The sequence below is a fragment of the Dunckerocampus dactyliophorus genome, chromosome 2 (genome assembly GCF_027744805.1).
Source record: "Dunckerocampus dactyliophorus isolate RoL2022-P2 chromosome 2, RoL_Ddac_1.1, whole genome shotgun sequence".
Taxonomy (NCBI): domain Eukaryota; kingdom Metazoa; phylum Chordata; class Actinopteri; order Syngnathiformes; family Syngnathidae; genus Dunckerocampus; species Dunckerocampus dactyliophorus.
The window spans coordinates 18,854,271-18,877,441 of NC_072820.1; the positions used below are offsets into that span (position 1 = coordinate 18,854,271).

The window sequence follows — 23,171 nt, forward strand, 5'->3', positions numbered from 1 at the left end:
AAAAAGTTTCCTAATTAAAAAAAAAACTAAATGAATATTTGTAAGCTTTACCGGAAGTGTGTTTGTTGCAGTTCCTGTCGGGAGGCGGAAAAAGGAAGCAGTTAGCATTAGCTGATTAAAACCTTACACGTCACTGTACAGTAAGTTTGCGTCACGTCGATTTGTTCAACTTTTTCGTGTATTTTGTGAAAAAGGAAGAAGTTAGCAGTAGCTGAGGCAAACCTTACACGTCACTGATACAGTAAGTTTGCGTCATGTTGATTTGTTCAACTTTTTCGTGTATTTTTGTGTATTATTAGTAACGGCTAGGCTCTAGGAACCCAGTAAGCAAGTAATTCATCCACGGATTACAATGGAGTCCGCACGAATAATGTAAAATAGCTAAATTCGTTAACTGCCGATGTTCACTCTTGACTCTCGTTTGTTTACGTTTAAAGTAATCGTTCTAAATAATACGTTTTAAATAATCCTGTTTCTGCTTCGGAAAGCAAACTGTCACACTCACGAAAGTCATTACTTCTTGATTGATTGAATGGTGGCTGCATCACGTGCACACTTGATAGAATAAGGCCAGTTTGAGGGTTATACACGAAAATAGACGGCTGGTGTCACCATATGGTCTTCCCGTACTCCTCAGGTAGGATGCACCCACCATGTCGCTGAAGGACATGCTGCAGGACAGGATTGGCGTGGCCAAAGCCTTGTGTCAGAGGGCCGAGCAGCTCAGTCCCACCGTGGAAGGTCGAGGAAAATTATGCAGCAAACTGCGAGCTGAGCTGCGTTTCCTGAGGCGAGTGGAAAGTGGTGAGCTGCTCATCAAAGAGTCACACTTGCACAGCACCAACCTGACCCACCTGACCGCCATCGTGGAGTCTGCAGAGAGCCTGGAGGACGTAGTCGCTGTGTTGCACGTCTTCTCCTACCAGGACGCCGCTGGCCGCAAGCAGATACTGGTGGTGGACGTGGTGGCCAATGGCGGACACACCTGGGTCAAGGCGGTGGGCAGAAAAGCAGAGGCCTTACACAACATCTGGCAGGGGCGGGGCCAGTACGGCATCAAGAGCATCATCCGGCAGGCGGAGAACTTTGTGGAGGCGAGCCAGCAACAGCCCGTCCAGTACCTTCACCCCCATGTCGTCTTTGCCTTTTACAACGGCGTGTCCAGCCCCATGGCAGAACGCCTAAAGGAGATGGGCGTGTCTGTCCGCGGGGACATTGTAGCCGTAAACACAGTGCTGACAGAGGACGAGTGCGGGGGTGAGGACGACGACGAGCAGCACAGTGAGGAGGGAGAGGATGAGTCCGAGCTCACCAGAGTGGACCGTGACACCGTGGTGGCCAGCCTGGCATTCCCCACGCAGGTCCACATCGAGGAGTGTCCCCGCATCAACCTGGACATAACCACGCTCATTGCTTATGTTTCGTCGTTGAGTCATGGCCGATGTCACTTTACCTTCAGGGAGCACGTTCTGACCGAGCAGGCGGCTCAGGAGCGCCGCCAGCAGGTTTTGCCACACCTCAATGCCTTTATGGCAGGGAAGGAGTTGTACGCTTGCCGTGCCGCTGTTCAGGACTTCCAGCTCATCCTAGACACACTGGGCGGGCCCGGCGAGAAGGAGCGTGCTCGTCAGCTGCTGGCCCGCCTCCACCTGGTGGACGACAGCCCTTCAGAGCGGGCACTGGGCCTCACACCGAGTGCCAAGGTCAACCGCCGCTCCCTCTTGATTTTTGGCACCGGTGACTCACTGCAAGCGGTCACCATGACGGCAAACAGCCGCTTTGTAAGGGCAGCGGCCAATCAGGGTGTCCGATTTAGTGTGTTCATCCACCAACCACGAGCGCTGACTGAGGGCAAGGAGTGGAGGGCTACGCCCATCTGTGTGGGGGCTCATGGGAGTTTGAGTTAGTTCATTATGTTCAAACTTTGACAGATTGGGTTGTTGAGTTGAATAAAGCATCAGGAAACTTACCCCGCTCTCTTTCCTTACTAGAGCTTACTCATTATTCCAAGAAAAGTTGACTAACAGATCAAACTGTTTAGCTCTCAATTGTTAACTACTGTACTTCCTCAAATAGTGGCTTCGCCAGGTGCCCTCGGGAAAAGTACCAAGTGGTGTCACAAGGTGGCCGCCAATACTTCAACGGCACTCTTCCAGTGTGACTCCTTCAGTCCTCCAATATGTTTCATGGGTAAGACGCACACCCATAATTTAGAAGCTGCTAAACATGTCAACATGAACCCAAATAAGAAACTGATTCAGAACTTTAGAGGGGTTTAATTCTGCCACAGGGAGTACTGTCCGGAATTCATTTTAATTATTATTTGTATTATGTTTTATAGTAAAACTTTGATTTGTACAATTCAATTATTTTCCCTTACTCCACACCTGATACTACAGTGGTATGAAAAAGTATCTGAACCTTTTGGAATTTCTCACATTTCTACATAAAATCACCAAATGTGATCTGATCTTTGTCAAAATCACACAGATGAAAAACTGTCTGCTTTAACTAAAACCACCCAAACATTCATAGGTTTTCATATTTTAATGAGGATAGTAGCATGCAAACGACGACAGAAGGGGGGGAGTCAGGTATGTGCCCAATGTGTGCCCAATCACTGATGAGTGGTTTAAAGCTGCCCTGCCCACTATAAAACACACACCTGGTAAGAATTGTCTTGATGAGAACCATTGTCTAATATGCACCATGGCTCGCTCAAAAGAGCTGTCTGAAGACCTGCAATCAAGAATTGTTGATTTGTATAAAGCTGGGAAAGGATACAAAACCATCTCCAAAAGTCTGGCTGTTCATCAATCAACAGTCAGAGAAGTTGTCTACAAATGGAGAGCGTTTGGCACTGTTGCTTCTCTCCCAAGGAGTGGCTGTCCACCAAAGATGATGCCAAGAGTTCAGCACAGAATACTCAGAGGTAAAAAAAAGAATCCTAGAGTGTCTGCTAAAGACTTACAGAAATCACTGGCACAGTCCAATATCTCTGTGCACACATCAACTATATGTAAAACAATGGCCAAGAATGGTGTTCATGGGAGGACTCCACGGAGGACGCCACTGCTGCCTAAAAAAAAAAACAAAAAACATTGTTGCTCGTTTAATGTTCGCAAAAAGGCACTTGGACACTCCACAGAAGTTTTGGCAAAATATTTTGTGGACTGATGAAACCAAAGTTGAATTGTTGGGGAGGAACACACAACGTCATGTGTGGAAGAAAAATGAAACAGCTCACCAACATCAACACCTCATCCCCACCGTGAAGCATGGTGGAGGGTGCATTATGGTTTGGGGCTGTTTTGCTGCCTCAGGGCCTGGACAACTTGCAATCAATGGAAAAATGAATTCAAAAGTTTCAGGATGTTTTGCAGGAAAACCTGAGGCCATCTGTCAGACAGTTGAAGCTAAAAAGAGGATGGATGCTGCAACAAGACAATGATGCAAAACACAGAAGTAACTCAACTTCAGAATGGTTTCAGAAGAACAAAATACACGTTCTGGAGTGGCCAAGTCAAAGTCCAGACTTGAACCCCATTGAGATGCTGTGGCATGACCTCAAGACAGCGATTCATGCCAGACATCCCAGGAATCTGACTGAACTACAGCAGTTTTGTAGAGAAGAATGAGCCAAGATTAGTCCTGATTGATGTGCCAGACTGATCTGCAGCTGCAGGAAGCGTCTGGTTGAAGTTATTGCTGCCAAAGGGGGTCCACAAAATATTAAATGTGATAGCTCAGTTACTTATTCCTCCCCCTTCTGTCATCGTTTGCATGCTGTCTTCATTAAAATATGAAAACCTATAAATGTTTGGGTGGTTTTAGTTAAAGCAGACACTTTTCATCTGTGATTTTGACAAAGATCAGATCACATTTGATGGTGATTTTATGCAGAAATGTGAGAAATTCCAAAAGGTTCAGATACTTTTTCATACCACTGTATCTGCGGTTTAGTAAAAGCCCCTCGCCACAATATGAGGAATGAGTTTCCTGACAACTTTTTACACACATTGTTTATCTCTGGGCGGAAAGGTCTCGTCAAAATCAGTTGAAGTCAACGGGCTTTTAATGTAAAAGGTACACGTATACAGGAAGGAACAAAGTCTTACTTGATGTTCATTAGAAGTCTCCTAGTGAATATTTTGGGATGCTTCTCTGTGGTTTGCTGAACTCATGACAGGTGACATTGGTCATGTGATCTTAAGTCTTCACTGTGCAAGCGGCGCGTCGTCTCTGAGTGGACAGAAGGAATCGATTTCTTTGACAAGTCGCTCGGCGATGCTTTGGTTGTTGGCGGCCAAAACTCGGCGGGACATCAAGTCGAATGGGCCTCCTGAAGAAAACGTGTGAGCAGGGTGATGCACTACAAAGAAGTGTCGTGTGGACCAGTGAGCCAGTCTCTCACCCTCCACATCCATCAGGATGCCGCCGGCCTCCGAGACAATGAGCGAGCTTGCGGCCACGTCCCACACATGAATGCCGATCTCATAGTAAGCCTCCACGCAGCCGGATGCCACCAGGCACATGTTGATGGCTGCACTTCCTGCACCACGCACCCTGGAATCAAACATGCACACTTTTACGGTTTTGGTGATTCGGGAAGACCAGAGGAGGTTCTACTTGCCGATGTGTGTGGTTCTAGTACCCGTGGACGGGGATGCTGACAATTTTCTTGAGGCTGGAGAAGATCTTGTCCACTGTTTGTGCTTCTCTGTTGGACCCAAACTCGACAGCGATGATTGCCTGGTGGATGTCTGAGAGGAAGCCAAATGACATCTGTCTTCCTGCTCAGAACTCTGTTTATTTAAATACAGCAGGTCATGTGAGAGATGGATGGGTGGAAGACCTCGCTGATGAGAAACTTGGAGAGGTTCTCCGTTGCAGAAGGCGCCCCTCCCTCGGCGTGCAGTGTACATTTGATCTTGAAGACAACTGTACACCACGCCAAACTCTACCTAAAAGACACAAACTGATATTTTTACACACACACATTTTTTTCTTAGTATTTTCTGATATTTTATCTTCTCATCATGCATTTTGGTCTGGTTTTACAGATTGTTTTTTTTTTTGTTGTTTAAAATTTTGTTTCTGCAGTATGCCTCAAATGGGCCACACATTTTGACATCCCTGCTTTTGTGGCTCTTCATTGGGGTTAGGCACGATCAGCTGTGTGAGCAAACTACAACTCTATTTGGCTTGGTGGCTTCCCGTCGCCTGTGAGTAATGGTGGTTGATGGGATGGGGAAATGTTGCGGCTGGAGCTGGTTGATGTGTTACAAGAGTCAGCCTTAACAATCCACATCGCTGCATTTTTTTGGAGATGCACATCACGCATCACGCTTGCTGCTTGCGAGGCAAGCCGGTGTGGCCTGCACTGCCACCTCAGGATTTCGGGCACTGGGCAAAGGGCTTGGGCAAGCGGGGTACATGCCTGGAGAGCGGCCTGTTGGTCACTCTCCGTGAGGCGAGGGCACTAATGTGACAATGCATTTATTTTTCCTAATACTTTTGGTATCTACCGGCAAAGTACCAAAGACTGACATGTTCTTTGGTTGGCAACCCTTGATCTAGTTGTTTCTTTAAGGCACCTGCTCATGCTTCGACAGTACATACAGCAGCGTGAGTTATGATCAAACAGACCTGTTTGTTGACGGAGAATCCAATGGAAACGGCAACAAAAGGATAGCTGCAGAGGAGACGACAGACAGCATGAAGTTTATGAGTGAGAGTTGTGAAAAGATCTTGTGCTGCACAGTTTTAGTTCACGTGTGAACAAAGTTGGTGGTGCCATCAATAGGGTCAATGATCCAGGTGGGACGGTCAGTCAGGACACAAACTTCTCCTGCGGCAACAGACTCCTCCCCAATGAAGCTGACAGAACATAGACATTAAACATCATACATGACAGCAATGATCACTTTTACAGTTTAACCTTCATACCAGTGTGTTGGGAATTTCTCCTTCACTGATTGGATAATGAGTTGCTCCACCTTCTGGTCAGTCTGTGTCACTAAATCAACTGACGAACTTTTCACCATCACTGCATCCTTCTGCGTGTTGTGTAGGGCTTCACGCACCACCTGATTGATTACATTTATTCAATGATCAATTCACTCATCAATCATATCCACTCACTTATCAATTCATCTTTTTTAAATTTTATTGTTAATTTGATGTGGACATCACCATTACATTGGATAAACCAGATGCATTGTTTGCAGGGGCATATTTAGTCATTTGGGGGCCCAAGGTAATCGTAGTCATTGGGGCCCTCCACATCGTGTTTTTTTTTTTTTTACATTTTTACAAAATGCGAGTTTGTAATTTAGTCCACTTTTTTTCCCGCTTTTGAAATCTGTTAAAAGTTATCTGTCAGCTTAAGTTGCTAGTTACATAGCCGTGTTTAGAACATTTATCATAATTTACCACTTTATACTCACATCTTTGTGATAAAAAGCGCCACTCTCATCTTCATCTCTATGCATTCTCCTCGGGTGACACTGACAGTAGCGCAGCACTGCTACTGTCAGTGTCAACCGAGTACAGTGCTGTACTAGCGTTTGTTGTGACTGTGAAAAAGGTTGACACCTTCGGTAGTTTTGATCTTAAAAAAACTGTTTTCCACTCGCCTTCGCCTCTTCTCCGCTTCACTCAAGCCAACAAGTTTACTTGACATGCAGGGAATTGCATCCATAGCATGAGAAGGGAGGGGCAGCGGTTGAAACACTTATGAAAGATTACGCATTTTGATGAAGTTTTTGGCACATGAATTAAAACTAAAACAGTAATACGTACTTTAAATTGAAGCTCAATAATCAGTTTTTATGAGACGTTTGGGGGCCCTAGGCCTGTGTTTGCCTAATGGTAGGTCCGCCCCTGATTGTTTCAGTGTTTTAGCACATGTGCTAATTCGCAACACTTGTTCACAGGAGGCTTTTTTGAAATGACATTTATCCACTCAACTTGATATGAACTCATTCATAAACGACATTCAGTCACCCATCAATTCACTCATCAATAACATCCACTCACAAATCACTGGCCATACCTGTTAACATTTGCATTTGAAAATAAAATAAATTCTTGGGGGGTGATTAGGAAAAGACCCGACTGCCCACTGCACCATTGTCATCTACAGTGCCTCTGAGAAGGGCAAAATATGGGAGTTTTGACGGGAGGGTCGACAGGTATGTCAATGACATCCACCCACTCTTCAAATGTCATTCAGTCGCGCATCTTCTCCAACACAGCAGAACCAATCAAAGCGCAGCGTGAGGCCCACCTGGCCAGCTTTTCGTGCCACAGCAACAGCATGGTCCATGGCATTCTGCCAAACATCATCCATGTTGGATGGACAGCTTGTGGACACAACAGGTGGAGGGAAAAAGTTAGTACAATTCCAAGGACCCCTGTGTAGCAATGTTACAATACCCGTAATATTAGCGATGCAAAAATCTGACACTGAGCGTGCTTGCGCTCTGTTAGGAAAGTCCGTGGGGACGTCCTTAAAAATGTTTGTTAGGTAGATTACTTCTTCATCTTCAATTTCATATTGGATTTATATTGAGTGTTTGACCACATCAAGTCAAAAGAGTGCTTGGAAAGTTAAGTATAACTTTAAGCCTTCCAAACTCATGGATCTGAGCTTCAGGACAAGATAAAAAGTATATAGGATTTTAACACACTTAATATCTATCTGCAGACGAAATTTCATTAAAATCTGATTGTGTGAGATATATTTATTTTAGCCCGGAATTACTACATGTCGCATTTGCATTGTTGTCCTATTGGATGCCTTGATTGTAAAAGCAAATAAAATATGGATAATTTAGGTATCCACCCATCCATCCATCCATTCATTTTTTATGCCGCTTAATTATAACAAAATCATGCTAAAAAAACATTGATTTTCTCAAATATGGAGTAGATGTTGGTGGATGTTATACATCCCTGTCATCATTGTGTCTTGTGGTCAGTGGCGGAGCTACGAGGTGGCCAGACCCTGGTCACTCTCCGGCCACCCCCATGGCTGGGGGACAATTTTGACAAATTGACTCTGTGGTGCAGAACATTAGTTCAGCCTGACCACCGTTTCTGCTTGGACGCATTTCACTGCAGCACACAACTTTCCATGAAGAGGAGCTGTCAGTAAAACCACGTCTTGCATGAACTGCAAGCGGTAGGTAAGTTTTTTATGATTACTTTGGTCGGCTCCAGTCAAGTTTTCTCACGATGTTGACTTTGACTTAAATTCTGAAGCGTGATTCAGCACATAAATCTGTTAATAATGGAAGCTCTCTGTAGCAGCATGAGTGGAGTGGGCATGTAAACCAAGGAGTCTAGAGTTAAAACAGGAGTGCCCATCAGCATCCTCTTCCGTATTATGTCCTGGGCGGGTTTGGCCGCCATGATGGGGAGCAGAATCCAGAAACTATGCATTGAAAACATGTTCCCGGCGCACTTCTCAGCTATTAATTGCTCTAATAGACGGTCCAGAAACAGTGGCGGGGCTATGGGGTCGCCAGTGGTGGCCGTGGCCTCCCCTGGTTACTCTCCAGCCACCCCACTCGCCATCTACATGGACAATTCAGGTATCAACTTATTGCCACCCCTATGTGAGTAATGGTCTTACCTTGGCCACCCCAATGAAAAATGTCTGGCTCCGCCACTGCTTGTGGTTAGTGTGGGATGAAAATGAAAACACAGCTTGCTGCTGCACTGCAGTGCTACGCCTACATGAAAAATATGACACTTGATTTTCTCTGTTGACTCTGTTGACTTTTAAAACAGATTTTCACAGTCTAAGTTACTATATATTTTGTAGTAGGGTTGTACTTGCCCAGGTGCATGGGTCGATCACAGCTTTTGTCTTGACTCAATGTTAAAGCAATGGGGACCAAAGGGACTATTTTCGGGCATAAAATCTGCTTTAACTTCTTTAATATTTGGGGTAGAGAAATGAATGAGGTATCAAATTAAAGTTCAGGTCATGCTTTATCATATAGAATTAATCACAGACTTAATTTAAAAAATTTCAAAATTTTGTAACATTGCTACCCTGTGCCCAATGTGTTTTTTTTTTTTTTTCAAGTGGCACAGACTTCCTGGCAGCGCCCTTGGCTGCAGTGACCACATATCAACGCCGGGAGGCATTGGTGTTTTATTTTAATACATTATTATTTTGTATCAAAAACTTTGTAAATCTCAACCACTTCTCGTAAGTGACAATGAGGTGTCAGCCAACAAAGCTTGTCGAAACGCTAAACCAAAAACACCTGCCACAAACTGATTTAAGACTAAAGTTTGACGTAAAAATGGATGACAGACAATGTGTTTATATGACAACAATGTAAAAGCACAACATACCTTAAACGTAACTTACCGACACTTGCTGTCAAGGTGTAAATAAGAGTGGATTTGTGTTAAGTGTTGCGGATCAGCAACTCCCCTCTCTTCCGGGTTTTGTCTTCTTCGTTCATCACTCAGCACGCGCTGCTGCCCCCTACTGGTCACTGTGAGCTTGAGACGCTTGACACACTGGTCAATCAAACTGATTGACGATATTATGTTAAAACGCTGTCATGTCTTTTACGACGACCAAACACCAGTGACTTCACAGGTCATGCAAACGACATAAAGAAAACAGGAAACAGGAACTGGATTCCCTTTATGGTTGAAAATTTCTATGATCATTGAATTTCTGTAATAATATATAACCTGAAATGTCATAAAAAGTCAATCTGATGAAGTGAAGTTCACTATCACAGCATCACGCAATCTTATTTAAGATTTTTTTTACACATGCATAGACGCTTAAGAAGAGTTTTTATTGTCAGAACAAATTAAGGTTGCAATTTGCGGTGTTGGGCAAAATACTTTTTAAAAGTATTTAGTCATAGTTACTTTCTCCAAAGAGTAATTGAATTAGCAATGAAATTACATTTTCATAAATGTAATTAGTTTCCATATTATTTTTAACATCGTTACTCCAAACACTGGTAATTTGTATAAGCTCCACCTCCAAGCAGCTATGGTGGTGGTTGACCACAGACGTGACTGACAGACGGCCATCGATGCCACTGATACCGACGTCATTCGCTTGGCTTGGCGTCATCACGGCGACAGGGAAATACGCGAATCACCCGAGCAATGTGATTGGCCACAACAGACGAGCTCGCTGCGATGACTCGCCGTGACATCATGTCAAACTCTGAGCCTGAGGAGACATGACCATGTCAAGAGCACGAACACAGACGCAAGCAGCTGACATACGAGCCACCCACAGACCATCGGTATCAATGACAATGCCCCCAGCTTCCTGGACAATGATGGCGGAGGCAGCAATATCCCAGCAGTGCATCCCAATGTGATAGTAGACATCAGCACCACCTGTTGCCACCTGACACATATCGACTGCCGCCGTGCCCAACGCTCGCAATCTGCAACATACAACGCCGCAACACGATCACAATCAGGACCACATCCACGGGGGTGTTGGCTTGTTCTCACCCGTGCACAGGAAGCTTCAGCAGTCTGAAGATGTTGGAGGTCATCGTGGACAGAGCCAGGTCATCACGCTCCGCCCCAATCTCAGTAACCACCACGCATTTGCTCACATCTAATTGGACAAGACAGAAGACAGCCATATTTCTTTAGTACATCATAACGTATGTGCTATGACGTCATTACTGAATGCATTGAGTTCATTTGTATGTGATGTCATAAGTATGGGCTATGTCATACGAATATGCTATGCTGCCATAAGTGTGCGCTAAGATGTCATATGTATGTGTTAGGACGTCTGTGCACCACGGTGTCATACGTATGCTATGACATTAGTATGTGCTATGATGTCATACGTACAGTATGAGTGATCCTGTCATGCGTGAGGTACCTTGCTGTCCAGAGACGTGCAGCTGTTGCCCGTTCATAAAGGCTCCTCTTCCTCGCTGAGCGTGATACACTTTGTCATCCACACAGCTATACACGATACCAAACTCCGTCTGTGCACAAGCACATGCGTCTGCTTCTGACCTCTGACCTTTTGACTGACATATGACTGTACCTGCTTGTTGACACAGAAGGCGATGGAGATGGCCACAAAAGGGAACCTAACAGGAGACGCACAAACGTTAGACTAAGCAACAAATCTAACCGAGGTTCTACGAGGTCAAATGATGACATCATCACTGCGTCATCACCGCACATCAGAGTCACCCGGTGGACTGTCCATCACAGCGAGTTCGCGAAGCTTCTGACCTGTGGACAAAATTGACAGTTCCATCAATGGGATCAATGAGCCAGGTTGGATGGTCTGTCAGCTCCACATCCTCCCCTGTGCCCACAGACTCCTCCCCGATGAACCTGGGGTCAAAGGTAGACTTCGATTCATGTGACATCCATAATGAAAGTAATATAATTAAGTAGAAAATAATTAAGCAGAACCTGTGGTCAGGATATTTGTTAGCGATGGCTGACTTGAGGAGGTTTTCCACCTTCATGTCACTCTGTGTCACCAAATCAGCAGCAGAACTTTTACACTTGACCTCTTTTTGCTGTTCAAACGCCGCCAGCACGAGCTGATTGGAACACCCCATTATGACTATTAGCAAAGATGAGCTGATTCATTATTATTAGTCAAGAAAATCTGTTTCAGGGTTATTAGTCAAGATGATCACCATGACATGATCATACTGCAGTGATTTGTGTGTCAAAGGCTGTCGTACCTGACTGGCCTGTTTGGCCATGGAAAGGCCAAAGGTCAAACAGTGGCTCCAGTCATCCATGATGATCTGTGAAAGAAGTTGACATGAACATTTCATGATGAGGCAAAGAAAAGTGAAAGATTAAGTTCTCACCTATCATCTCCAGTGCAGACTTGTGACTTTGCATCTCTTGCGTGCTTTTTTACTTCTTAAACAACCAATCAGAGCTCAGCTTGCAGCTAAAGTAACACAATGAACCAATAGAACCGCAGAATGGACTCATTAGTTCCTCCCCAACATGTCTTCATCATCCATCAGCTTCACCCCATAATGTCTTCATGACTCATTAGCTCCTCCCCATCACAGCTCCTCCCCATCATGTCTTCATCACTCGTTAGCTCCTCCCCATCATGTATTCATAGTCTTCCACAAAGTCATTGCTGACATCTCAAACATGGTGGCATGTGAACTGACAGAACAAACATCTTTGCACACAATCACCTTAGGGACATCGTGTGTATACAGAATTGACCTTGAACATACTTCCAACAGTTGACCTTCCAGTGCACTTACATGACATCACTCTTGTTTGCTTTCTATTGTTGTGTGTAAATGCACATTGTTATCAGCTGTCATACGTTTTATTTCTTTAACAACTTTATCATCTTGAACAAACATTTGTTCTTCAGCTATGTTCATAACATGACAAAAGACGAGAACTTTTTGTCCATTGAATCCTGAGTCTGGCTGATTAATAATTTGGTTACTATCTTCTATGTCTTGTTCATATCTCTGTCACACACATACACGCGCGCACACACACATTAGAAAAGAAAAGTCTTCCTCCACTGTTGAAAGCAGTTCCTTTAGTTGGAGCGAAGTTGCAGTGAAAATTAACATTGAAGTCGTTATTCAACATTAATGACTGATAGTTTTGTTCATTTTTAGACAGAACTCATCTGCGAGCAAAACAAATCTAAGCTGTGATTGGCTACAGCATCGTGACTGTAAGCCCGCGTCGACATTCAAATGATGTGATGTCTTGACGCTGTCCTCCTCATCTGCCTTTCTTTGTCTTGGCCACTTTCTCTTTCCTCTTTTTCATGTGTTTTGGTACTTTGGACTTCCTCTTTTCCCTCTGAGCTTCTTTGGCAAGCTTCTTCTTCTCCTGAAACCCCACATAACCTTGTTACATGTATATTACTATTATTATACAATAGTGTTGTTAATATATTAGTATTGTTACTTTTCCTATATATAATGATTAATTACTATTACCATTTACTTGTAATTAGTGTTGCATGATTGTAGGTCCAACAACATTAACTGCACCTTTTTGTCCATCGTGGTCTCATCGCCAGGTGTCAGCTGACACGCCTCGTCGTCTTCATCCTCCTCTTCCTCCTCCAACGAGGACAAAGACCCGTCGTCCTCCAGCAATGCCGGAATCTACACCGGAACACCGTGCGATCATTAGCTAACCGCTGAATTGCACAGCGGCTTCAGTTTTTGTTTTTTTTAATGTGAAACATGTCTACAGAAAATTAGGACGCTGTGGCTGACTAGGCTTAACTAGGCTCAGTCATCATACCATCTGAACTCCAGACAAGTCCTTCTTCAGTCCCGTCAGCGTCTGATACAGAACCTGAACCAAAGACAAGCACTCAGCTGAGCATCACAGGTATCCATGGCAACCTCAGAGTTCTCCAAAAGTTTTTGACGACATCTTCAAGGAGACAACCTCAGAGGAAGAGTTTGTTAGTTCGTTTTGGATGATTTCTGATGAAGTGACCAGTGTGACATCACTTCCTTCCTACTTACGCTGTCATCACATCCGCTAATGGCTGACTCTTCCTCCTTCATCCTGATCAAGTCGAAGTCTCGCTCGTAGTGACTGACCTCAGTCAACGTTCGCGGAATGTACGCCTTCTTGAACACCTGCGTGGATGGCAGGGGTCAAACATCAAAGAGACGCAGACAAAACCGCACGAGTGGACATGGTCTCGTTCGGTGTTCACCTCCTCGTCAATCCGGTCCTGATCCGACCGCTGTGCCAATGTCCGATCGGACGCGATGGCCATCATCTGGACAATCAAATGGCAAAGCAACATGAGCCAAACAGGAAATAAACATCAAATATCTGTCAGTGGGCGTCGGCTACGCACCTTCTCCAGGTACTGATCGATGTTGTGACAGGTGATTGACAGGTCAGTGATGAAGTCAAAAAGCTCCCGGACCGTCATCACCGCAACACCATGCTTCACAAAAAACTCTTGAAATTGCAAAAAAAGAATTAAAACTGTGACACTCATCCAAGGGTTCTAAAGACGACTCACCGTTGACATTGCTGCAGTCCTTTCTGAGGAAGTCGAGCGCCTGCGGATGGTCGTGTTCCACCGACTGCGACACGTCAATGATGTACGCGTCTCCGTGGTGATAGCTAGAGCAGAGACAAGCTTGCTCATTGGACGTCCATTGGCTGGTACTGAGTGGGCATGTACTTACAGCATATTGAACTCGCTCAGGTCGGCATGGACGAGTCTGGCTTCCTGGAACATTTTCCTCATGTTGTGTACAACCTGCAGGTATAGCTCCCGGGCCTTGGACTCTGACAGAACAGCGTTCTTCAGCAATGGGGCAGGCCTGCTCAATAACGTCAGCTGATGAAAAGACGTGCTGGTTACAAGCGACTCGTTAATGGCTCTGATTGGACCTCACATGTTGTCTTTTCCGATGAAGCTCATCAGCAGGACGTGGCTCCGAAGCAGGAGAGGTTCTGGACTTAGAATCCCAGCTGTCTGCAACCTGAAACAATTTTGGAACTTTGAATTTATCACACGAGCTTCTACCGGATTCGGTTGTATCCACAAAGTGCTGACCTGATCAGGTTCCTCATCTCCTTCTCAGCCCAAGTTCTCACCATCTTCCTGGGGTTCCCTTTACAGTAACCGTGACGGAACCTGCACAACGACACAGTCAATGCATTGTGACCACAAACCATAGGCAGCGCCATAAATGTCATTTACGTTCCAAATTCATGTCAGTTATGTTTTTTTCTGGTCATCGTAGCTCCAAGGGAGCAAGTAAGCTTCCAGATTTTGTCAGAATGCAGTTTTCAAGCAGTGTTCTGCTGTGCGACTTTGGCAACATGCGAGAGCAAACAGGAAGTGTGTCACCTGAACTCTCCACTGACGTATTTGTCACGATCCTTGAAGTGCAGGATGGACGTTTTGTAGATTTTGATGGCTCTGTTTTCTCCACTGGCCGTGCTCGCATGATAAACATTAGCCTGCATTGCACATTGGAAAAATTTGCCACCGCAGACAGGAGTTCAAATATTGCTCTATGAACAGCTCACCTCCTTCCCTGTGCTGATGCATCCATTGATTTCTGAGATGATTCCTCTGCTCAACATCTTGAAGAGAATCATTCGAGTCCGAGGATCTAAAACCTGCACAACAGTTCTCCTATGACTGATGTATCCTGTCAGCTCTTTTTACAATAAAAGCATCTTCATATGAATGAGCACCTGTTCCACTGTGGCCCGATCGGATTTGTCTTTCACTCTATACCTGCGGAAGCAAAAATTTGAAAATAGTAAAAATACTCAGTAGACACTTCTAATTCAAGAGGGAAGGTTTAGAATACAAAGAAAAGATTGAATACAAACTAGCCAGTGTTCACGTACATGTCAAGGTCCTTCTGCTTCTGCATTGTCGTCACTTTATTGATCACAGAGTCTGCAAAATTCAGTTTATCTACAAACACAAACTGTGTGAATGAACGACTTCCTTTGCTGTGTGTGTGTGTGTGTGTGTGTGTTACCCAGGTTGATCTTGTGTTCGAACCTCCTCAGAGATCTGTCCGTCTGCTTGGACGACACAAGTGAGTGATTGGACGAATTCTGCTTGTTAGCCTGGAACACAACCCAAACATTAGTTGATTGTGAGCTGTCAATCATCACAGATGTCAATCATAATTACTGTCAAATAATGTTACTGGATTTAAAGTGGTCCTATTGTATCGTTTGGTCAGATCACTTCCTGCTGCAGGCCACGCCCATTCGTCATCATCTTCATCATCATAATCATAATCACGATCGTCGTCATCACCATCATGCTGCAGACTGACTTGGTTCATGTGATGCTCAACAGTGGACACTTGTGATTTGCTGCTGTTGCAGACATGAAAGATATGACGTTAATTAAAAATATGACGTTAATTAATGACATTGCCATGTGAGTGTAAGAAAACAAAAAAAAAAACAGCCAGGAATCAACAGAATAAAACTACAAATATTCCGGAAATCTGATCTTTTACATTCTTTCATTGGCCTTTATTTAGATGGAAACAAACGTGATTTCAGAAGTCAAGTCACATGTTAGTGTCACGTCAACAAATCACTCACGCTTCAACAACTGGTTACATATACGTCTGAAACTGAAACACACACACACACACACACACACACCTACCTGTCCTCAGCTTCTGCGTCATCAAACTGTCCAACTAGAAAGTCGACCACCAGCGCCATGACGTCCTGTACTGCCGAACTGTTATTTTACAACAATTATTTCGTCCGGTATCGATAACGTATCGATTCAACTACAAGAAGTGTAGCTCCTCACGAAGTAACGTGCTCACTTGACTTCCGGGTCTGAACAATCGAATAAGAGGAAAGAACAAGACGTCACTGCTAAATTTAGCTCAAGGCTGCCTCCTGCTGGAAGAACTGCCTCATCTTACTTACAGTAAAGAAACGTCGCAAATGATTGTTGCATTAATAATAATAATAATAATAATAATAATAACACAGAACGTAAATGAAAATGTATAAGGAATCAGTCTAAGGTCGTAAATAACAGAATAAAAATTCATAAGAAGAAGCAAAAGCACGCTCGGCATTACAGGAAAAAATGTGGCGCTTCACTTCCGGCTGGGATTGTTTAGTGTGTTTGTCAGCACGTCGCGGTTCCGATGAGCACCGATCTGGAGCGCAGCCCGCGTTCACTACTGGTCTGTGAAAGGTCCAGTTTGTTAGATGAAAAGAACCGGCTTCGTGAGCAGGTTGAGCAGCAGCACTTTAACTGCAAGGCAAGAGGTGTATGATTAGCATTAGCCGCTACTTCGTCACGTGGGCACAGCAGTGACAGTCGACATGGAAACTGGCATTGTGATAATAATTTTCCTATATATGTATATAAATGCATATAATCACATCTATACGTATTCATCTTATGTTCTTAATTCTGCATATGTGGTGTTATCCATCCATACGTTTTCTATGCCGCTTATCCGGTCGCTGGGGAATGCTGGAGCCTATCCCAACTGACTTCGGGCGAGAGGCGGGGTACTATGTGGTGTTAATCAAATCTTGTTTCAGACCTTATCGTTTTATTCCACAGGTGACTGTGTTGCTGCCTGGATGTGACTCCGCCCCCTCTGACCTGGACATGGCAATGAAGAGTTTCCAAAGTTTCTATCTGATCCGGAAGCTTCCACTCTATGAACTGCTCGACCAGCACTTCCTGAAAACTGCTGTGTGCCAAGGTACACACTTGTCAGATGACATCCAAACAGGGCTGCCACATGACTAGTACTCTGACAAGGTGTGTTTCAGGAGTGTGTGGCCTGTCCTACAAGACTCGCATTGATGAAGACAATTGTGTCTTCCTAATGCCAAATGGTAAAAACCCAAGTGTAATTATTTGATTGTTGGCACATGTGCAGTAACATTACGCTAAAGATCTCTCACTAACGTGTGTGTGCAGGACGCCTCTGTCTCTCTCTGGATAAAGACTCGTACGAGCTGTTGGGAGTTGAAGGGAAAGCTTGGAGATCAAAGCTGACAAGAGTTAGCAGATACGGTCTGAATTGCTTCTTCTGGAAAGCAATAGCAGCAGTGCATGATGGCTGTTTGGATTAGAGATATTATGCATGCCTTCCATGCTACCACGTCACTTCTCTGTGTACTTGTAGTCGTCAGTATTGATGTGACTCCTGGTGGGCGGGATTACCAGCGTCTACTCACAGGTCTGACGTCACGACTTCTCTTACGGATGGACTTCCTGTTGTCAAGTCATTCAGGTGAGCAAATATTAACATACAAAGCAAATGGCCAAGCATCAGTGTATACGAACGTAATACTATGTATGTTACAGAAACAAAGGAACTGATTTTATTTATTTATTTTCTTTACAAACGTGATACTATGTATGTTACAGAAACAAAGGAAGAGATTTTATAATTATTTTGATGTAATAAAAATGCTGTGTGCTTAGGCATCCAAGAAATGAAGTTACAATGTGATTAATTATCCATCCATCCATCCATTTTCTATACTGCTTTTCCTCATTAGGGGCGGGGGTATGCTGGAGCCTATCCAAGCTGACTTTGGGCGAGAGGCGGGGTACACTGGTCGCCAGCCAATTGCAGGGCACATATAGACAGACAAACGTTCACACTCACATTCATACCTATGGACAATTTAGAGTCGCCAATTAACCTAACATGCATGTTTTTGGAATGTGGAAGGAAACCGGAGAAAACCCACGCACGCCACACTCGACCACCATGTGGCCCGTGATTACTTATTTATTTTAATTGTATGCAGGGGGCGGAGCTGCACTGCAGCCACTCCTCTCACGATATGATTGGTCTGAGCACACACCAGATGTCAGAAGTCACACTGTGACTCACCTGCCCTGTCCCGCCTTGATGACCTCTGACCTGCAGTCTTATGACCCATTCAGCTTCCTGGAATGGCTCGGCGCAGTGGCTGCCGACGTGAGCTGGTGAGAAGGCGGTCTGAGCAGCCGACACACACCTTATTGTCATGTGACTTGATGACTCTTTTGGCCGTCACAGTGACAACACATCTGACAGCTTCCTGTCCTCGTTGGCGTATCCAGACATGATGAATACAGCTGCTCAGAGCCTGAGCTTTTCTGTGAGTGGCCTGCTACTTCCACATGACATCTTGTCGCTCATCCAAGAGCTCAGGTAACCTCTGACCTCACGGCAGTCACCTCCCATCTTGGCAGTCAATTAGCCCATGTCTTTACCTGTGTCGCAGGCGTTACCTGGAGTGGCCCCGTTCAATGTCCTGGGTGGCCATGACTGTTCACGGCTTTGACAGTGTGTACGCACCTGGCGAACCCTTCTACACCCTACTTCTCTTCCAAGACCACACTTACTGCCTACACATGGCCACTTCCACCCTGCGCTCCCACCAATGAAATAAATGGTCTACTGACACTGAAGTTCTTGAGATTTCAGTGCAATTTTTAGTAATCTCATAACATTTATTATCAAGTGACCTATCAAGATAATTTATTTTCAATAAACATATTATTTGATGACTGTTTCTGACATTTTTCCCAACAGTTTAAAAAGCCTGAATAATGTTTTTAATGACTTCTCAACCTATTTAATTTGGTCCTTCAAATAATTTTCATTATTTGTGGCCTACAAAGACCAGGTTGACCAGTATAGGGCGAGTACACTTCACTTTGATCACTTTTAGAAAAGATGAAAACATACAGAGGGCAAACGGTTAGAGTTCACCCACATTAAAAGGCACGATAATATGGCATCAAAATCCCAGGATAGAAACGGGTCCAAATGTTAAGTCAAGCAGGCCAGAGGTTTACAATGTCCCTCTAAAAATGTTCATGTTTTGTTTGTCCACAGATGATTGGCTGGAGGAAACCTCAGGTGAGCTAAGTTTAGCTTTTAGCTAATCATTCCTGCAGTTTATAAGTCCAGTCCACATCCACAAGCAGCACATAGTGTACTGGTACAATCAAGTCCTGGTCCTAGAAGAGCTCAGACTTTCTTTGCAGGTGCTGTAAGATGGCATCAGTTCCCTGCGACGAGCCCCAAATTCTCTTCAAGGCTTCGCACTCGCGCTCGTTGGTTTGCTCCAAAGCACTGCGACTGGTGTTCCTCATCAAGGCTTTGGACTCTCGCAAAACCTGCAGACAGGAAGCGGAAGACTTGTAGAAACAATGCTTCCGCGCATGTATGTGCATGCGTGACTCACAAGAGAGTCGACTGTCACTAGCTCTTTGATTCTCAGCATCACTTCCTGCGTGAAGGTTCCCGGCCAGAGAACCTGCGATACCAATCCTTTAGAACACGCTTCCTGAGCAGTCAACTTCCTGCCACTTAGGAGCAGCTCGTTAGCCTGCAAAGGAACGGAATATTCCACTTATTAGCCTGGAAAATCTACATGGACATTAGCCTGGTGTAAGTGGACTGACCGAGAGTGGGCCCATGATGCGGGGGAAGGTGAAAGAGGAGCAGGCATCGGGGGTCTGTCCATAAGATGTGTAGGGCGTCTGGAACCAGGCCTTCTCGTTGGCCCAGACAACATCACAGAGTGGCAAGATGGCGGCACCGAGGCCAACTGCTGGCCCGTTGACAGCGGCAACAATGGGCTTCCTGAACTGGATGAAAGTGTTGACGAAGGTCCTGAGGAAGAGGATGTAACGTGAGCAGAGCACTCACAGCGGCTATTGCTCAAATGCTGGCGACATTTGAATAATTAATTAATTGATTATTTTCATTCAATCCTGTCTGAAGATTCTCAGCAACAACAATATTCTCAACTCTGTTCATGCCACCTTTTGAACTAGCTGTATCAGCAGTGACTCTGTTAGTAGCAGGAAGTAGTATATCAACAACCATGAATCCATCAACCATTACCTTATGGTTTCAGCCATTTTGATGCTCTCCTTCTTCCTGTCTTCCGTCAGGCATTTAATGAAGTGCAGGAAGTCCAGGCCGCAGCAGAAGATGCTGCCAATGCCGCCCAGTAACACCAGCTTGCTGTCATCCGATGCCGCCGTTGCCATGGCGCTTTGGATCTCTTTCATCACCTGGATCACGAGGAGAAAATGACACAAAAAAAACATGCTTTTTTGTCGGGGACATGTTCTGCACACCTCAGGGTTGAGGCCATTGTTCTCCGAGCTCTTGGTGGACAACAGGATGTGCGTGAAGCCATCTTGTTTCTTGACCACAATGTCGCGGTAGCGGTAGGCGCTCTCTGTCTGCCTCACACTGAAACGCAAACGCTTGTCGAAAGCACACCGCTCCTCCAGACGACGCTTTGCCACAGTGACTGCGCTCTGCAGCCCAGACATCCTGTTGGCAGCGACGGCCTCCATCATTCCCGAAGCGCCTAAGAGGACACAAAGCCGTGCGGGCAGGGCTTACATCCAGTCACATAGCAAAGAGGCAGTCCTTTTAGACCTTTGACCCCTACCTGTCCCACTAAGGGAGCGCATGCTGGCAGGCGTGATGGGCAGGCGCGGCGGGGGCAGGGTGTTGTGGCAGCGCGACCTGATCCCCATGCGGGCACGCTCCTCCCCCGGGCCCAGTTGGACCCCGGCCGGTTGCTCGAGGGCGACCTCGGGAGGGACGGTGTGGGCGTCTCGTGCTCCGGCATCCAGACTGTGGGCCGCCTCACTGGGGGACTCCTCTGAATCAAAGTGGCTGTTCATGGGGCTTTTGGGGACCAGGATCTTAATGCCACTTTTGGCTAAGTCCAAGTTGCGGCGGGCCGGACCAACCGGGGGTACTGACATCAGACTCGCCGATGAGTGCGACAGGTTGTTTAGTACTGTGGCGGTTTGACCTTCCAAGGTTTGATCCGTGCCAGTGGTCAGAAGTTGGCTGAGGTCTGGCGGTGGGCCGCAGGGGGGTCTGCGGGCCGAGCTGCACAGGTAGCTGCGAGTGGACCGCAGCAAGGTGCCGTCTCTCTGACGCTGTACCTGCTGGCGATTAAAGTCGTGCACGTACACCATGCACGTGGACAGGTGACTCTCTGGTTCCCACGTGTCACCCTCAGAGCCATAACCTCGCCACCTGACCAGGTACTCAACCCTCCCCTTCCTGTTCTTTCTCTTATCCACGATCCTCTCCACCTGTGGCAGAACTCATCTTATTTACATATTCATGTTACAACACATATACGTAATATATATTGGCAAAACAGTGATACAAATATCACCTATTCTTTAAATTAAAAAAAAAAATCATCTCAACTGCTCTTATTTCATTAGTTGTGGACGAACTATGTGGAGACTTTTCAACTAGTGTCTCTAACAAGGTGTTGTATGACGTCACTCCATGGACAAATGCGCACAAAACCCTTGTAAAGTTTAGTGTAACTTCAACATTAGCATGTTAGCAAGTTAGCGTCACCTCGTACAAGTCTTCCGTCGCCATGGAGACGGCCCGAGAGCGCCAACAACGTCCTCGAACGTCTTCAGTTGGTCGGAATCATGGAAAAAAGACAGTGGTTCCGTTCGCGTCTACGTGGTAATCGTCACGATGATTGCTTTTTTTCACGGACTGAACTAGCTGCTAGCCGTTAGCTGTTTGACTTCAGCCTACAGGAAACTTCCGCGCGGACTGATCTTCACAATAAAAGCACAGCGTTAACGGAAAGAGACGTTTCAATACTATTTCATGTTCTAAGTTAAAGTGCAACTAAGTGTATGACTTGTAATTAAACACACCATGTGAAGAAGTAAATATCCACGCAATTAAAATAACTAACAACCCGTGATTGACAGTCCTAGTTGACTCACTTAGGTTAGGCCCCGCCTCCCCGATGATGATGTTGATGATTATGATGATGACGATGAGATGGACGATGAGGATGACGATAAGAAGCCAAAAAGTGAAAAAAAAAGAAGCCAAAAAGTGTCCTGAAGGAAACATCATAAAATTTAAAAGAAAAGTTTGTTACTGTTGATCCGACAATAAAGGTTATTAGGAAACAAAGAAGGTACACTTGCATAGTAAAACTGTTTGCATAAATGTCTTTTCATGCTTGGTCCTCAAGAGCCTCCTTGATCAAAACCAAATTAAAACATTCTAGTTAAGTCGAGTAGACTCGACCGCCGACTCTGCATCCACTTCCGTAGTATGCCCTGCGCGGGTTTGGCCTCCATGATGGTGAGCAGAATCCATAAACAATCAAGATTCAAGATTCAAGAGAGTTTTATTGTCATGTGCATAGTAAAACAGCAGTTATACCATGCAATGCAAATCTTATTCTGTTCATTCTCCCAAGAAAAGAAAGAAAACACAAGAAAGAATAAGAATATGAACATAAGAAACATAAACATATATACCAATAAATTAAGCAACAACAAAAACAAGAGACATTAAGACAAATAAATATACAAATAAATAAGTAAATAAATAAATAAACAAATAAAGTGCTATGAGTGTGTGTTGCGTGCGGCGTGTGTGAGTGCTTTGTTGAGAAGCCTGATGGCCTGTGGGTAAAAGCTGTTTGCCAGCCTTGTGGTCCTGGACTTCCAACTCCTGTCGCGTCTGCCTGACGGTAGGAGTGTGAATAATGAGTGTTGTGGATGTGTGCTGTCCTTGATGAGGTTGTGTGTTCTGCGTAGGACTCTAGATATATACTGTAAATGT

The 23,171-nt window shown here is 45.0% G+C and overlaps 6 protein-coding genes across 13 annotated transcripts; 2 read left to right on the plus strand and 4 right to left on the minus strand.

The window, feature by feature from the left end:
* The first annotated feature begins 70 nt into the window (after window positions 1-70).
* c2h7orf25 (chromosome 2 C7orf25 homolog) lies at window positions 71-1,982 on the plus strand. 2 transcript variants are annotated; one of them, XM_054764743.1, is made up of 2 exons: window positions 71-140; window positions 638-1,982. In XM_054764743.1, exon 2 carries the CDS (start codon window positions 654-656, stop codon window positions 1,905-1,907), a length of 1,254 nt encoding a protein of 417 aa, XP_054620718.1. In that variant the 5' UTR covers window positions 71-140; window positions 638-653; the 3' UTR covers window positions 1,908-1,982. The 2 variants fall into 2 exon arrangements, with proteins under 2 accessions (XP_054620718.1, XP_054620708.1); XM_054764733.1 differs by having other exon boundaries at window positions 82-241.
* Window positions 849-9,538, minus strand: LOC129173687 (inositol monophosphatase 1-like). Of its 2 annotated transcripts, XR_008567277.1 has the most exons (10): window positions 9,392-9,538; window positions 7,292-7,367; window positions 5,950-6,089; window positions 5,776-5,880; window positions 5,650-5,695; window positions 4,856-4,964; window positions 4,655-4,763; window positions 4,415-4,566; window positions 4,119-4,342; window positions 849-985 (listed from the first exon to the last, which is right to left on the minus strand). XR_008567277.1 is itself a non-coding variant. In XM_054764794.1 (9 exons), exons 2-9 carry the CDS (start codon window positions 7,352-7,354, stop codon window positions 4,218-4,220), a joined length of 849 nt encoding a protein of 282 aa, XP_054620769.1. In that variant the 5' UTR covers window positions 7,355-7,367; window positions 9,392-9,538; the 3' UTR covers window positions 2,511-4,217. The 2 variants fall into 2 exon arrangements, 1 of the variants encoding a protein (XP_054620769.1); XM_054764794.1 differs by lacking the exon at window positions 849-985 and having other exon boundaries at window positions 2,511-4,342.
* Window positions 9,539-9,862: 324 nt separating this feature from the next.
* Window positions 9,863-12,078, minus strand: LOC129173668 (inositol monophosphatase 1-like). Of its 3 annotated transcripts, none has more exons than XM_054764775.1 (8): window positions 11,868-12,078; window positions 11,736-11,801; window positions 11,269-11,588; window positions 11,075-11,120; window positions 10,904-11,012; window positions 10,519-10,627; window positions 10,297-10,448; window positions 9,863-10,225 (listed from the first exon to the last, which is right to left on the minus strand). In XM_054764775.1, exons 2-8 carry the CDS (start codon window positions 11,793-11,795, stop codon window positions 10,101-10,103), a joined length of 921 nt encoding a protein of 306 aa, XP_054620750.1. In that variant the 5' UTR covers window positions 11,796-11,801; window positions 11,868-12,078; the 3' UTR covers window positions 9,863-10,100. The 3 variants fall into 3 exon arrangements, with proteins under 3 accessions (XP_054620750.1, XP_054620757.1, XP_054620743.1); XM_054764782.1 differs by having other exon boundaries at window positions 11,269-11,373; window positions 11,455-11,588; window positions 11,736-12,078; XM_054764768.1 differs by having other exon boundaries at window positions 11,736-12,078.
* Window positions 12,079-12,353: 275 nt separating this feature from the next.
* riok1 (RIO kinase 1 (yeast)) lies at window positions 12,354-16,394 on the minus strand. 3 transcript variants are annotated; one of them, XM_054764700.1, is made up of 17 exons: window positions 16,190-16,394; window positions 15,714-15,885; window positions 15,540-15,630; window positions 15,403-15,472; window positions 15,244-15,286; window positions 15,073-15,165; window positions 14,891-15,003; window positions 14,594-14,674; window positions 14,433-14,519; window positions 14,220-14,357; window positions 14,051-14,154; window positions 13,880-13,986; window positions 13,733-13,798; window positions 13,536-13,652; window positions 13,306-13,359; window positions 13,047-13,163; window positions 12,354-12,882 (listed from the first exon to the last, which is right to left on the minus strand). In XM_054764700.1, the coding sequence occupies exons 1-17, from the start codon at window positions 16,246-16,248 to the stop codon at window positions 12,772-12,774; spliced, it is 1,623 nt and encodes a 540-aa protein (XP_054620675.1). In that variant the 5' UTR covers window positions 16,249-16,394; the 3' UTR covers window positions 12,354-12,771. The 3 variants fall into 3 exon arrangements, with proteins under 3 accessions (XP_054620675.1, XP_054620682.1, XP_054620667.1); XM_054764707.1 differs by having other exon boundaries at window positions 15,714-15,888; window positions 16,186-16,394; XM_054764692.1 differs by having other exon boundaries at window positions 12,356-12,882; window positions 15,714-15,888.
* A 182-nt stretch (window positions 16,395-16,576) lies between these two features.
* Window positions 16,577-19,070, plus strand: rpp40 (ribonuclease P/MRP 40 subunit). The gene is made up of 8 exons (XM_054764757.1): window positions 16,577-16,808; window positions 17,120-17,264; window positions 17,335-17,400; window positions 17,486-17,581; window positions 17,694-17,801; window positions 18,328-18,508; window positions 18,582-18,716; window positions 18,790-19,070. Exons 1-8 carry the CDS (start codon window positions 16,692-16,694, stop codon window positions 18,950-18,952), a joined length of 1,011 nt encoding a protein of 336 aa, XP_054620732.1. The 5' UTR covers window positions 16,577-16,691; the 3' UTR covers window positions 18,953-19,070.
* Window positions 18,249-22,150, minus strand: cdyl (chromodomain protein, Y-like). 2 transcript variants are annotated; one of them, XM_054764680.1, is made up of 7 exons: window positions 21,927-22,149; window positions 20,986-21,646; window positions 20,663-20,901; window positions 20,424-20,596; window positions 19,979-20,189; window positions 19,759-19,902; window positions 18,250-19,690 (listed from the first exon to the last, which is right to left on the minus strand). In XM_054764680.1, exons 1-7 carry the CDS (start codon window positions 21,948-21,950, stop codon window positions 19,532-19,534), a joined length of 1,611 nt encoding a protein of 536 aa, XP_054620655.1. In that variant the 5' UTR covers window positions 21,951-22,149; the 3' UTR covers window positions 18,250-19,531. The 2 variants fall into 2 exon arrangements, with proteins under 2 accessions (XP_054620650.1, XP_054620655.1); XM_054764675.1 differs by having other exon boundaries at window positions 18,249-19,690; window positions 20,424-20,901; window positions 21,927-22,150.
* Between the last annotated feature and the right edge of the window lie 1,021 nt (window positions 22,151-23,171).

Excerpts from the sequence above, each read along its gene's own strand:
- cdyl (XM_054764675.1), bottom strand. The coding sequence starts at position 21,950 with ATGGCGACGGAAGACTTGTACGAG. Across the intron at positions 21,647-21,926 it reads CGACGGAAGACTTGTACGAG|GTGGAGAGGATCGTGGATAA; the intron begins GTGACGCTAACT and ends GTTCTGCCACAG. Across the intron at positions 20,190-20,423 it reads AAAATGGCTGAAACCATAAG|GACCTTCGTCAACACTTTCA; the intron begins GTAATGGTTGAT and ends CCTCTTCCTCAG.
- c2h7orf25 (XM_054764743.1), top strand. The coding sequence starts at position 654 with ATGTCGCTGAAGGACATGCTGCAGGACAGGATTGGCGTGGCCAAAGCC.
- riok1 (XM_054764692.1), bottom strand. The coding sequence starts at position 16,248 with ATGGCGCTGGTGGTCGACTTTCTAGTTGGACAGTTTGATGACGCAGAA. Across the intron at positions 14,520-14,593 it reads GAGATGAGGAACCTGATCAG|GTTGCAGACAGCTGGGATTC; the intron begins GTCAGCACTTTG and ends AAATTGTTTCAG. Across the intron at positions 13,360-13,535 it reads TTAGCGGATGTGATGACAGC|GTTCTGTATCAGACGCTGAC; the intron begins GTAAGTAGGAAG and ends TCTTTGGTTCAG.
- LOC129173687 (XM_054764794.1), bottom strand. The coding sequence starts at position 7,354 with ATGGATGATGTTTGGCAGAATGCCATGGACCATGCTGTTGCTGTGGCA. Across the intron at positions 6,090-7,291 it reads TGGCACGAAAAGCTGGCCAG|GTGGTGCGTGAAGCCCTACA; the intron begins GTGGGCCTCACG and ends GTAATCAATCAG. Across the intron at positions 5,696-5,775 it reads ACCACCAACTTTGTTCACAC|CTATCCTTTTGTTGCCGTTT; the intron begins GTGAACTAAAAC and ends TCTCCTCTGCAG.
- rpp40 (XM_054764757.1), top strand. The coding sequence starts at position 16,692 with ATGAGCACCGATCTGGAGCGCAGCCCGCGTTCACTACTGGTCTGTGAA. Across the intron at positions 17,582-17,693 it reads GACAAGAGTTAGCAGATACG|TCGTCAGTATTGATGTGACT; the intron begins GTCTGAATTGCT and ends GTGTACTTGTAG. Across the intron at positions 18,509-18,581 it reads GTGGCTGCCGACGTGAGCTG|TGACAACACATCTGACAGCT; the intron begins GTGAGAAGGCGG and ends TGGCCGTCACAG.
- LOC129173668 (XM_054764768.1), bottom strand. The coding sequence starts at position 11,831 with ATGAAATGTTCATGTCAACTTCTTTCACAGATCATCATGGATGACTGG. Across the intron at positions 11,121-11,268 it reads ACTGTCAATTTTGTCCACAG|GTTCCCTTTTGTGGCCATCT; the intron begins GTCAGAAGCTTC and ends GTCTCCTGTTAG. Across the intron at positions 10,628-10,903 it reads GCACGTCTCTGGACAGCAAG|ATGTGAGCAAATGCGTGGTG; the intron begins GTACCTCACGCA and ends TTGTCCAATTAG.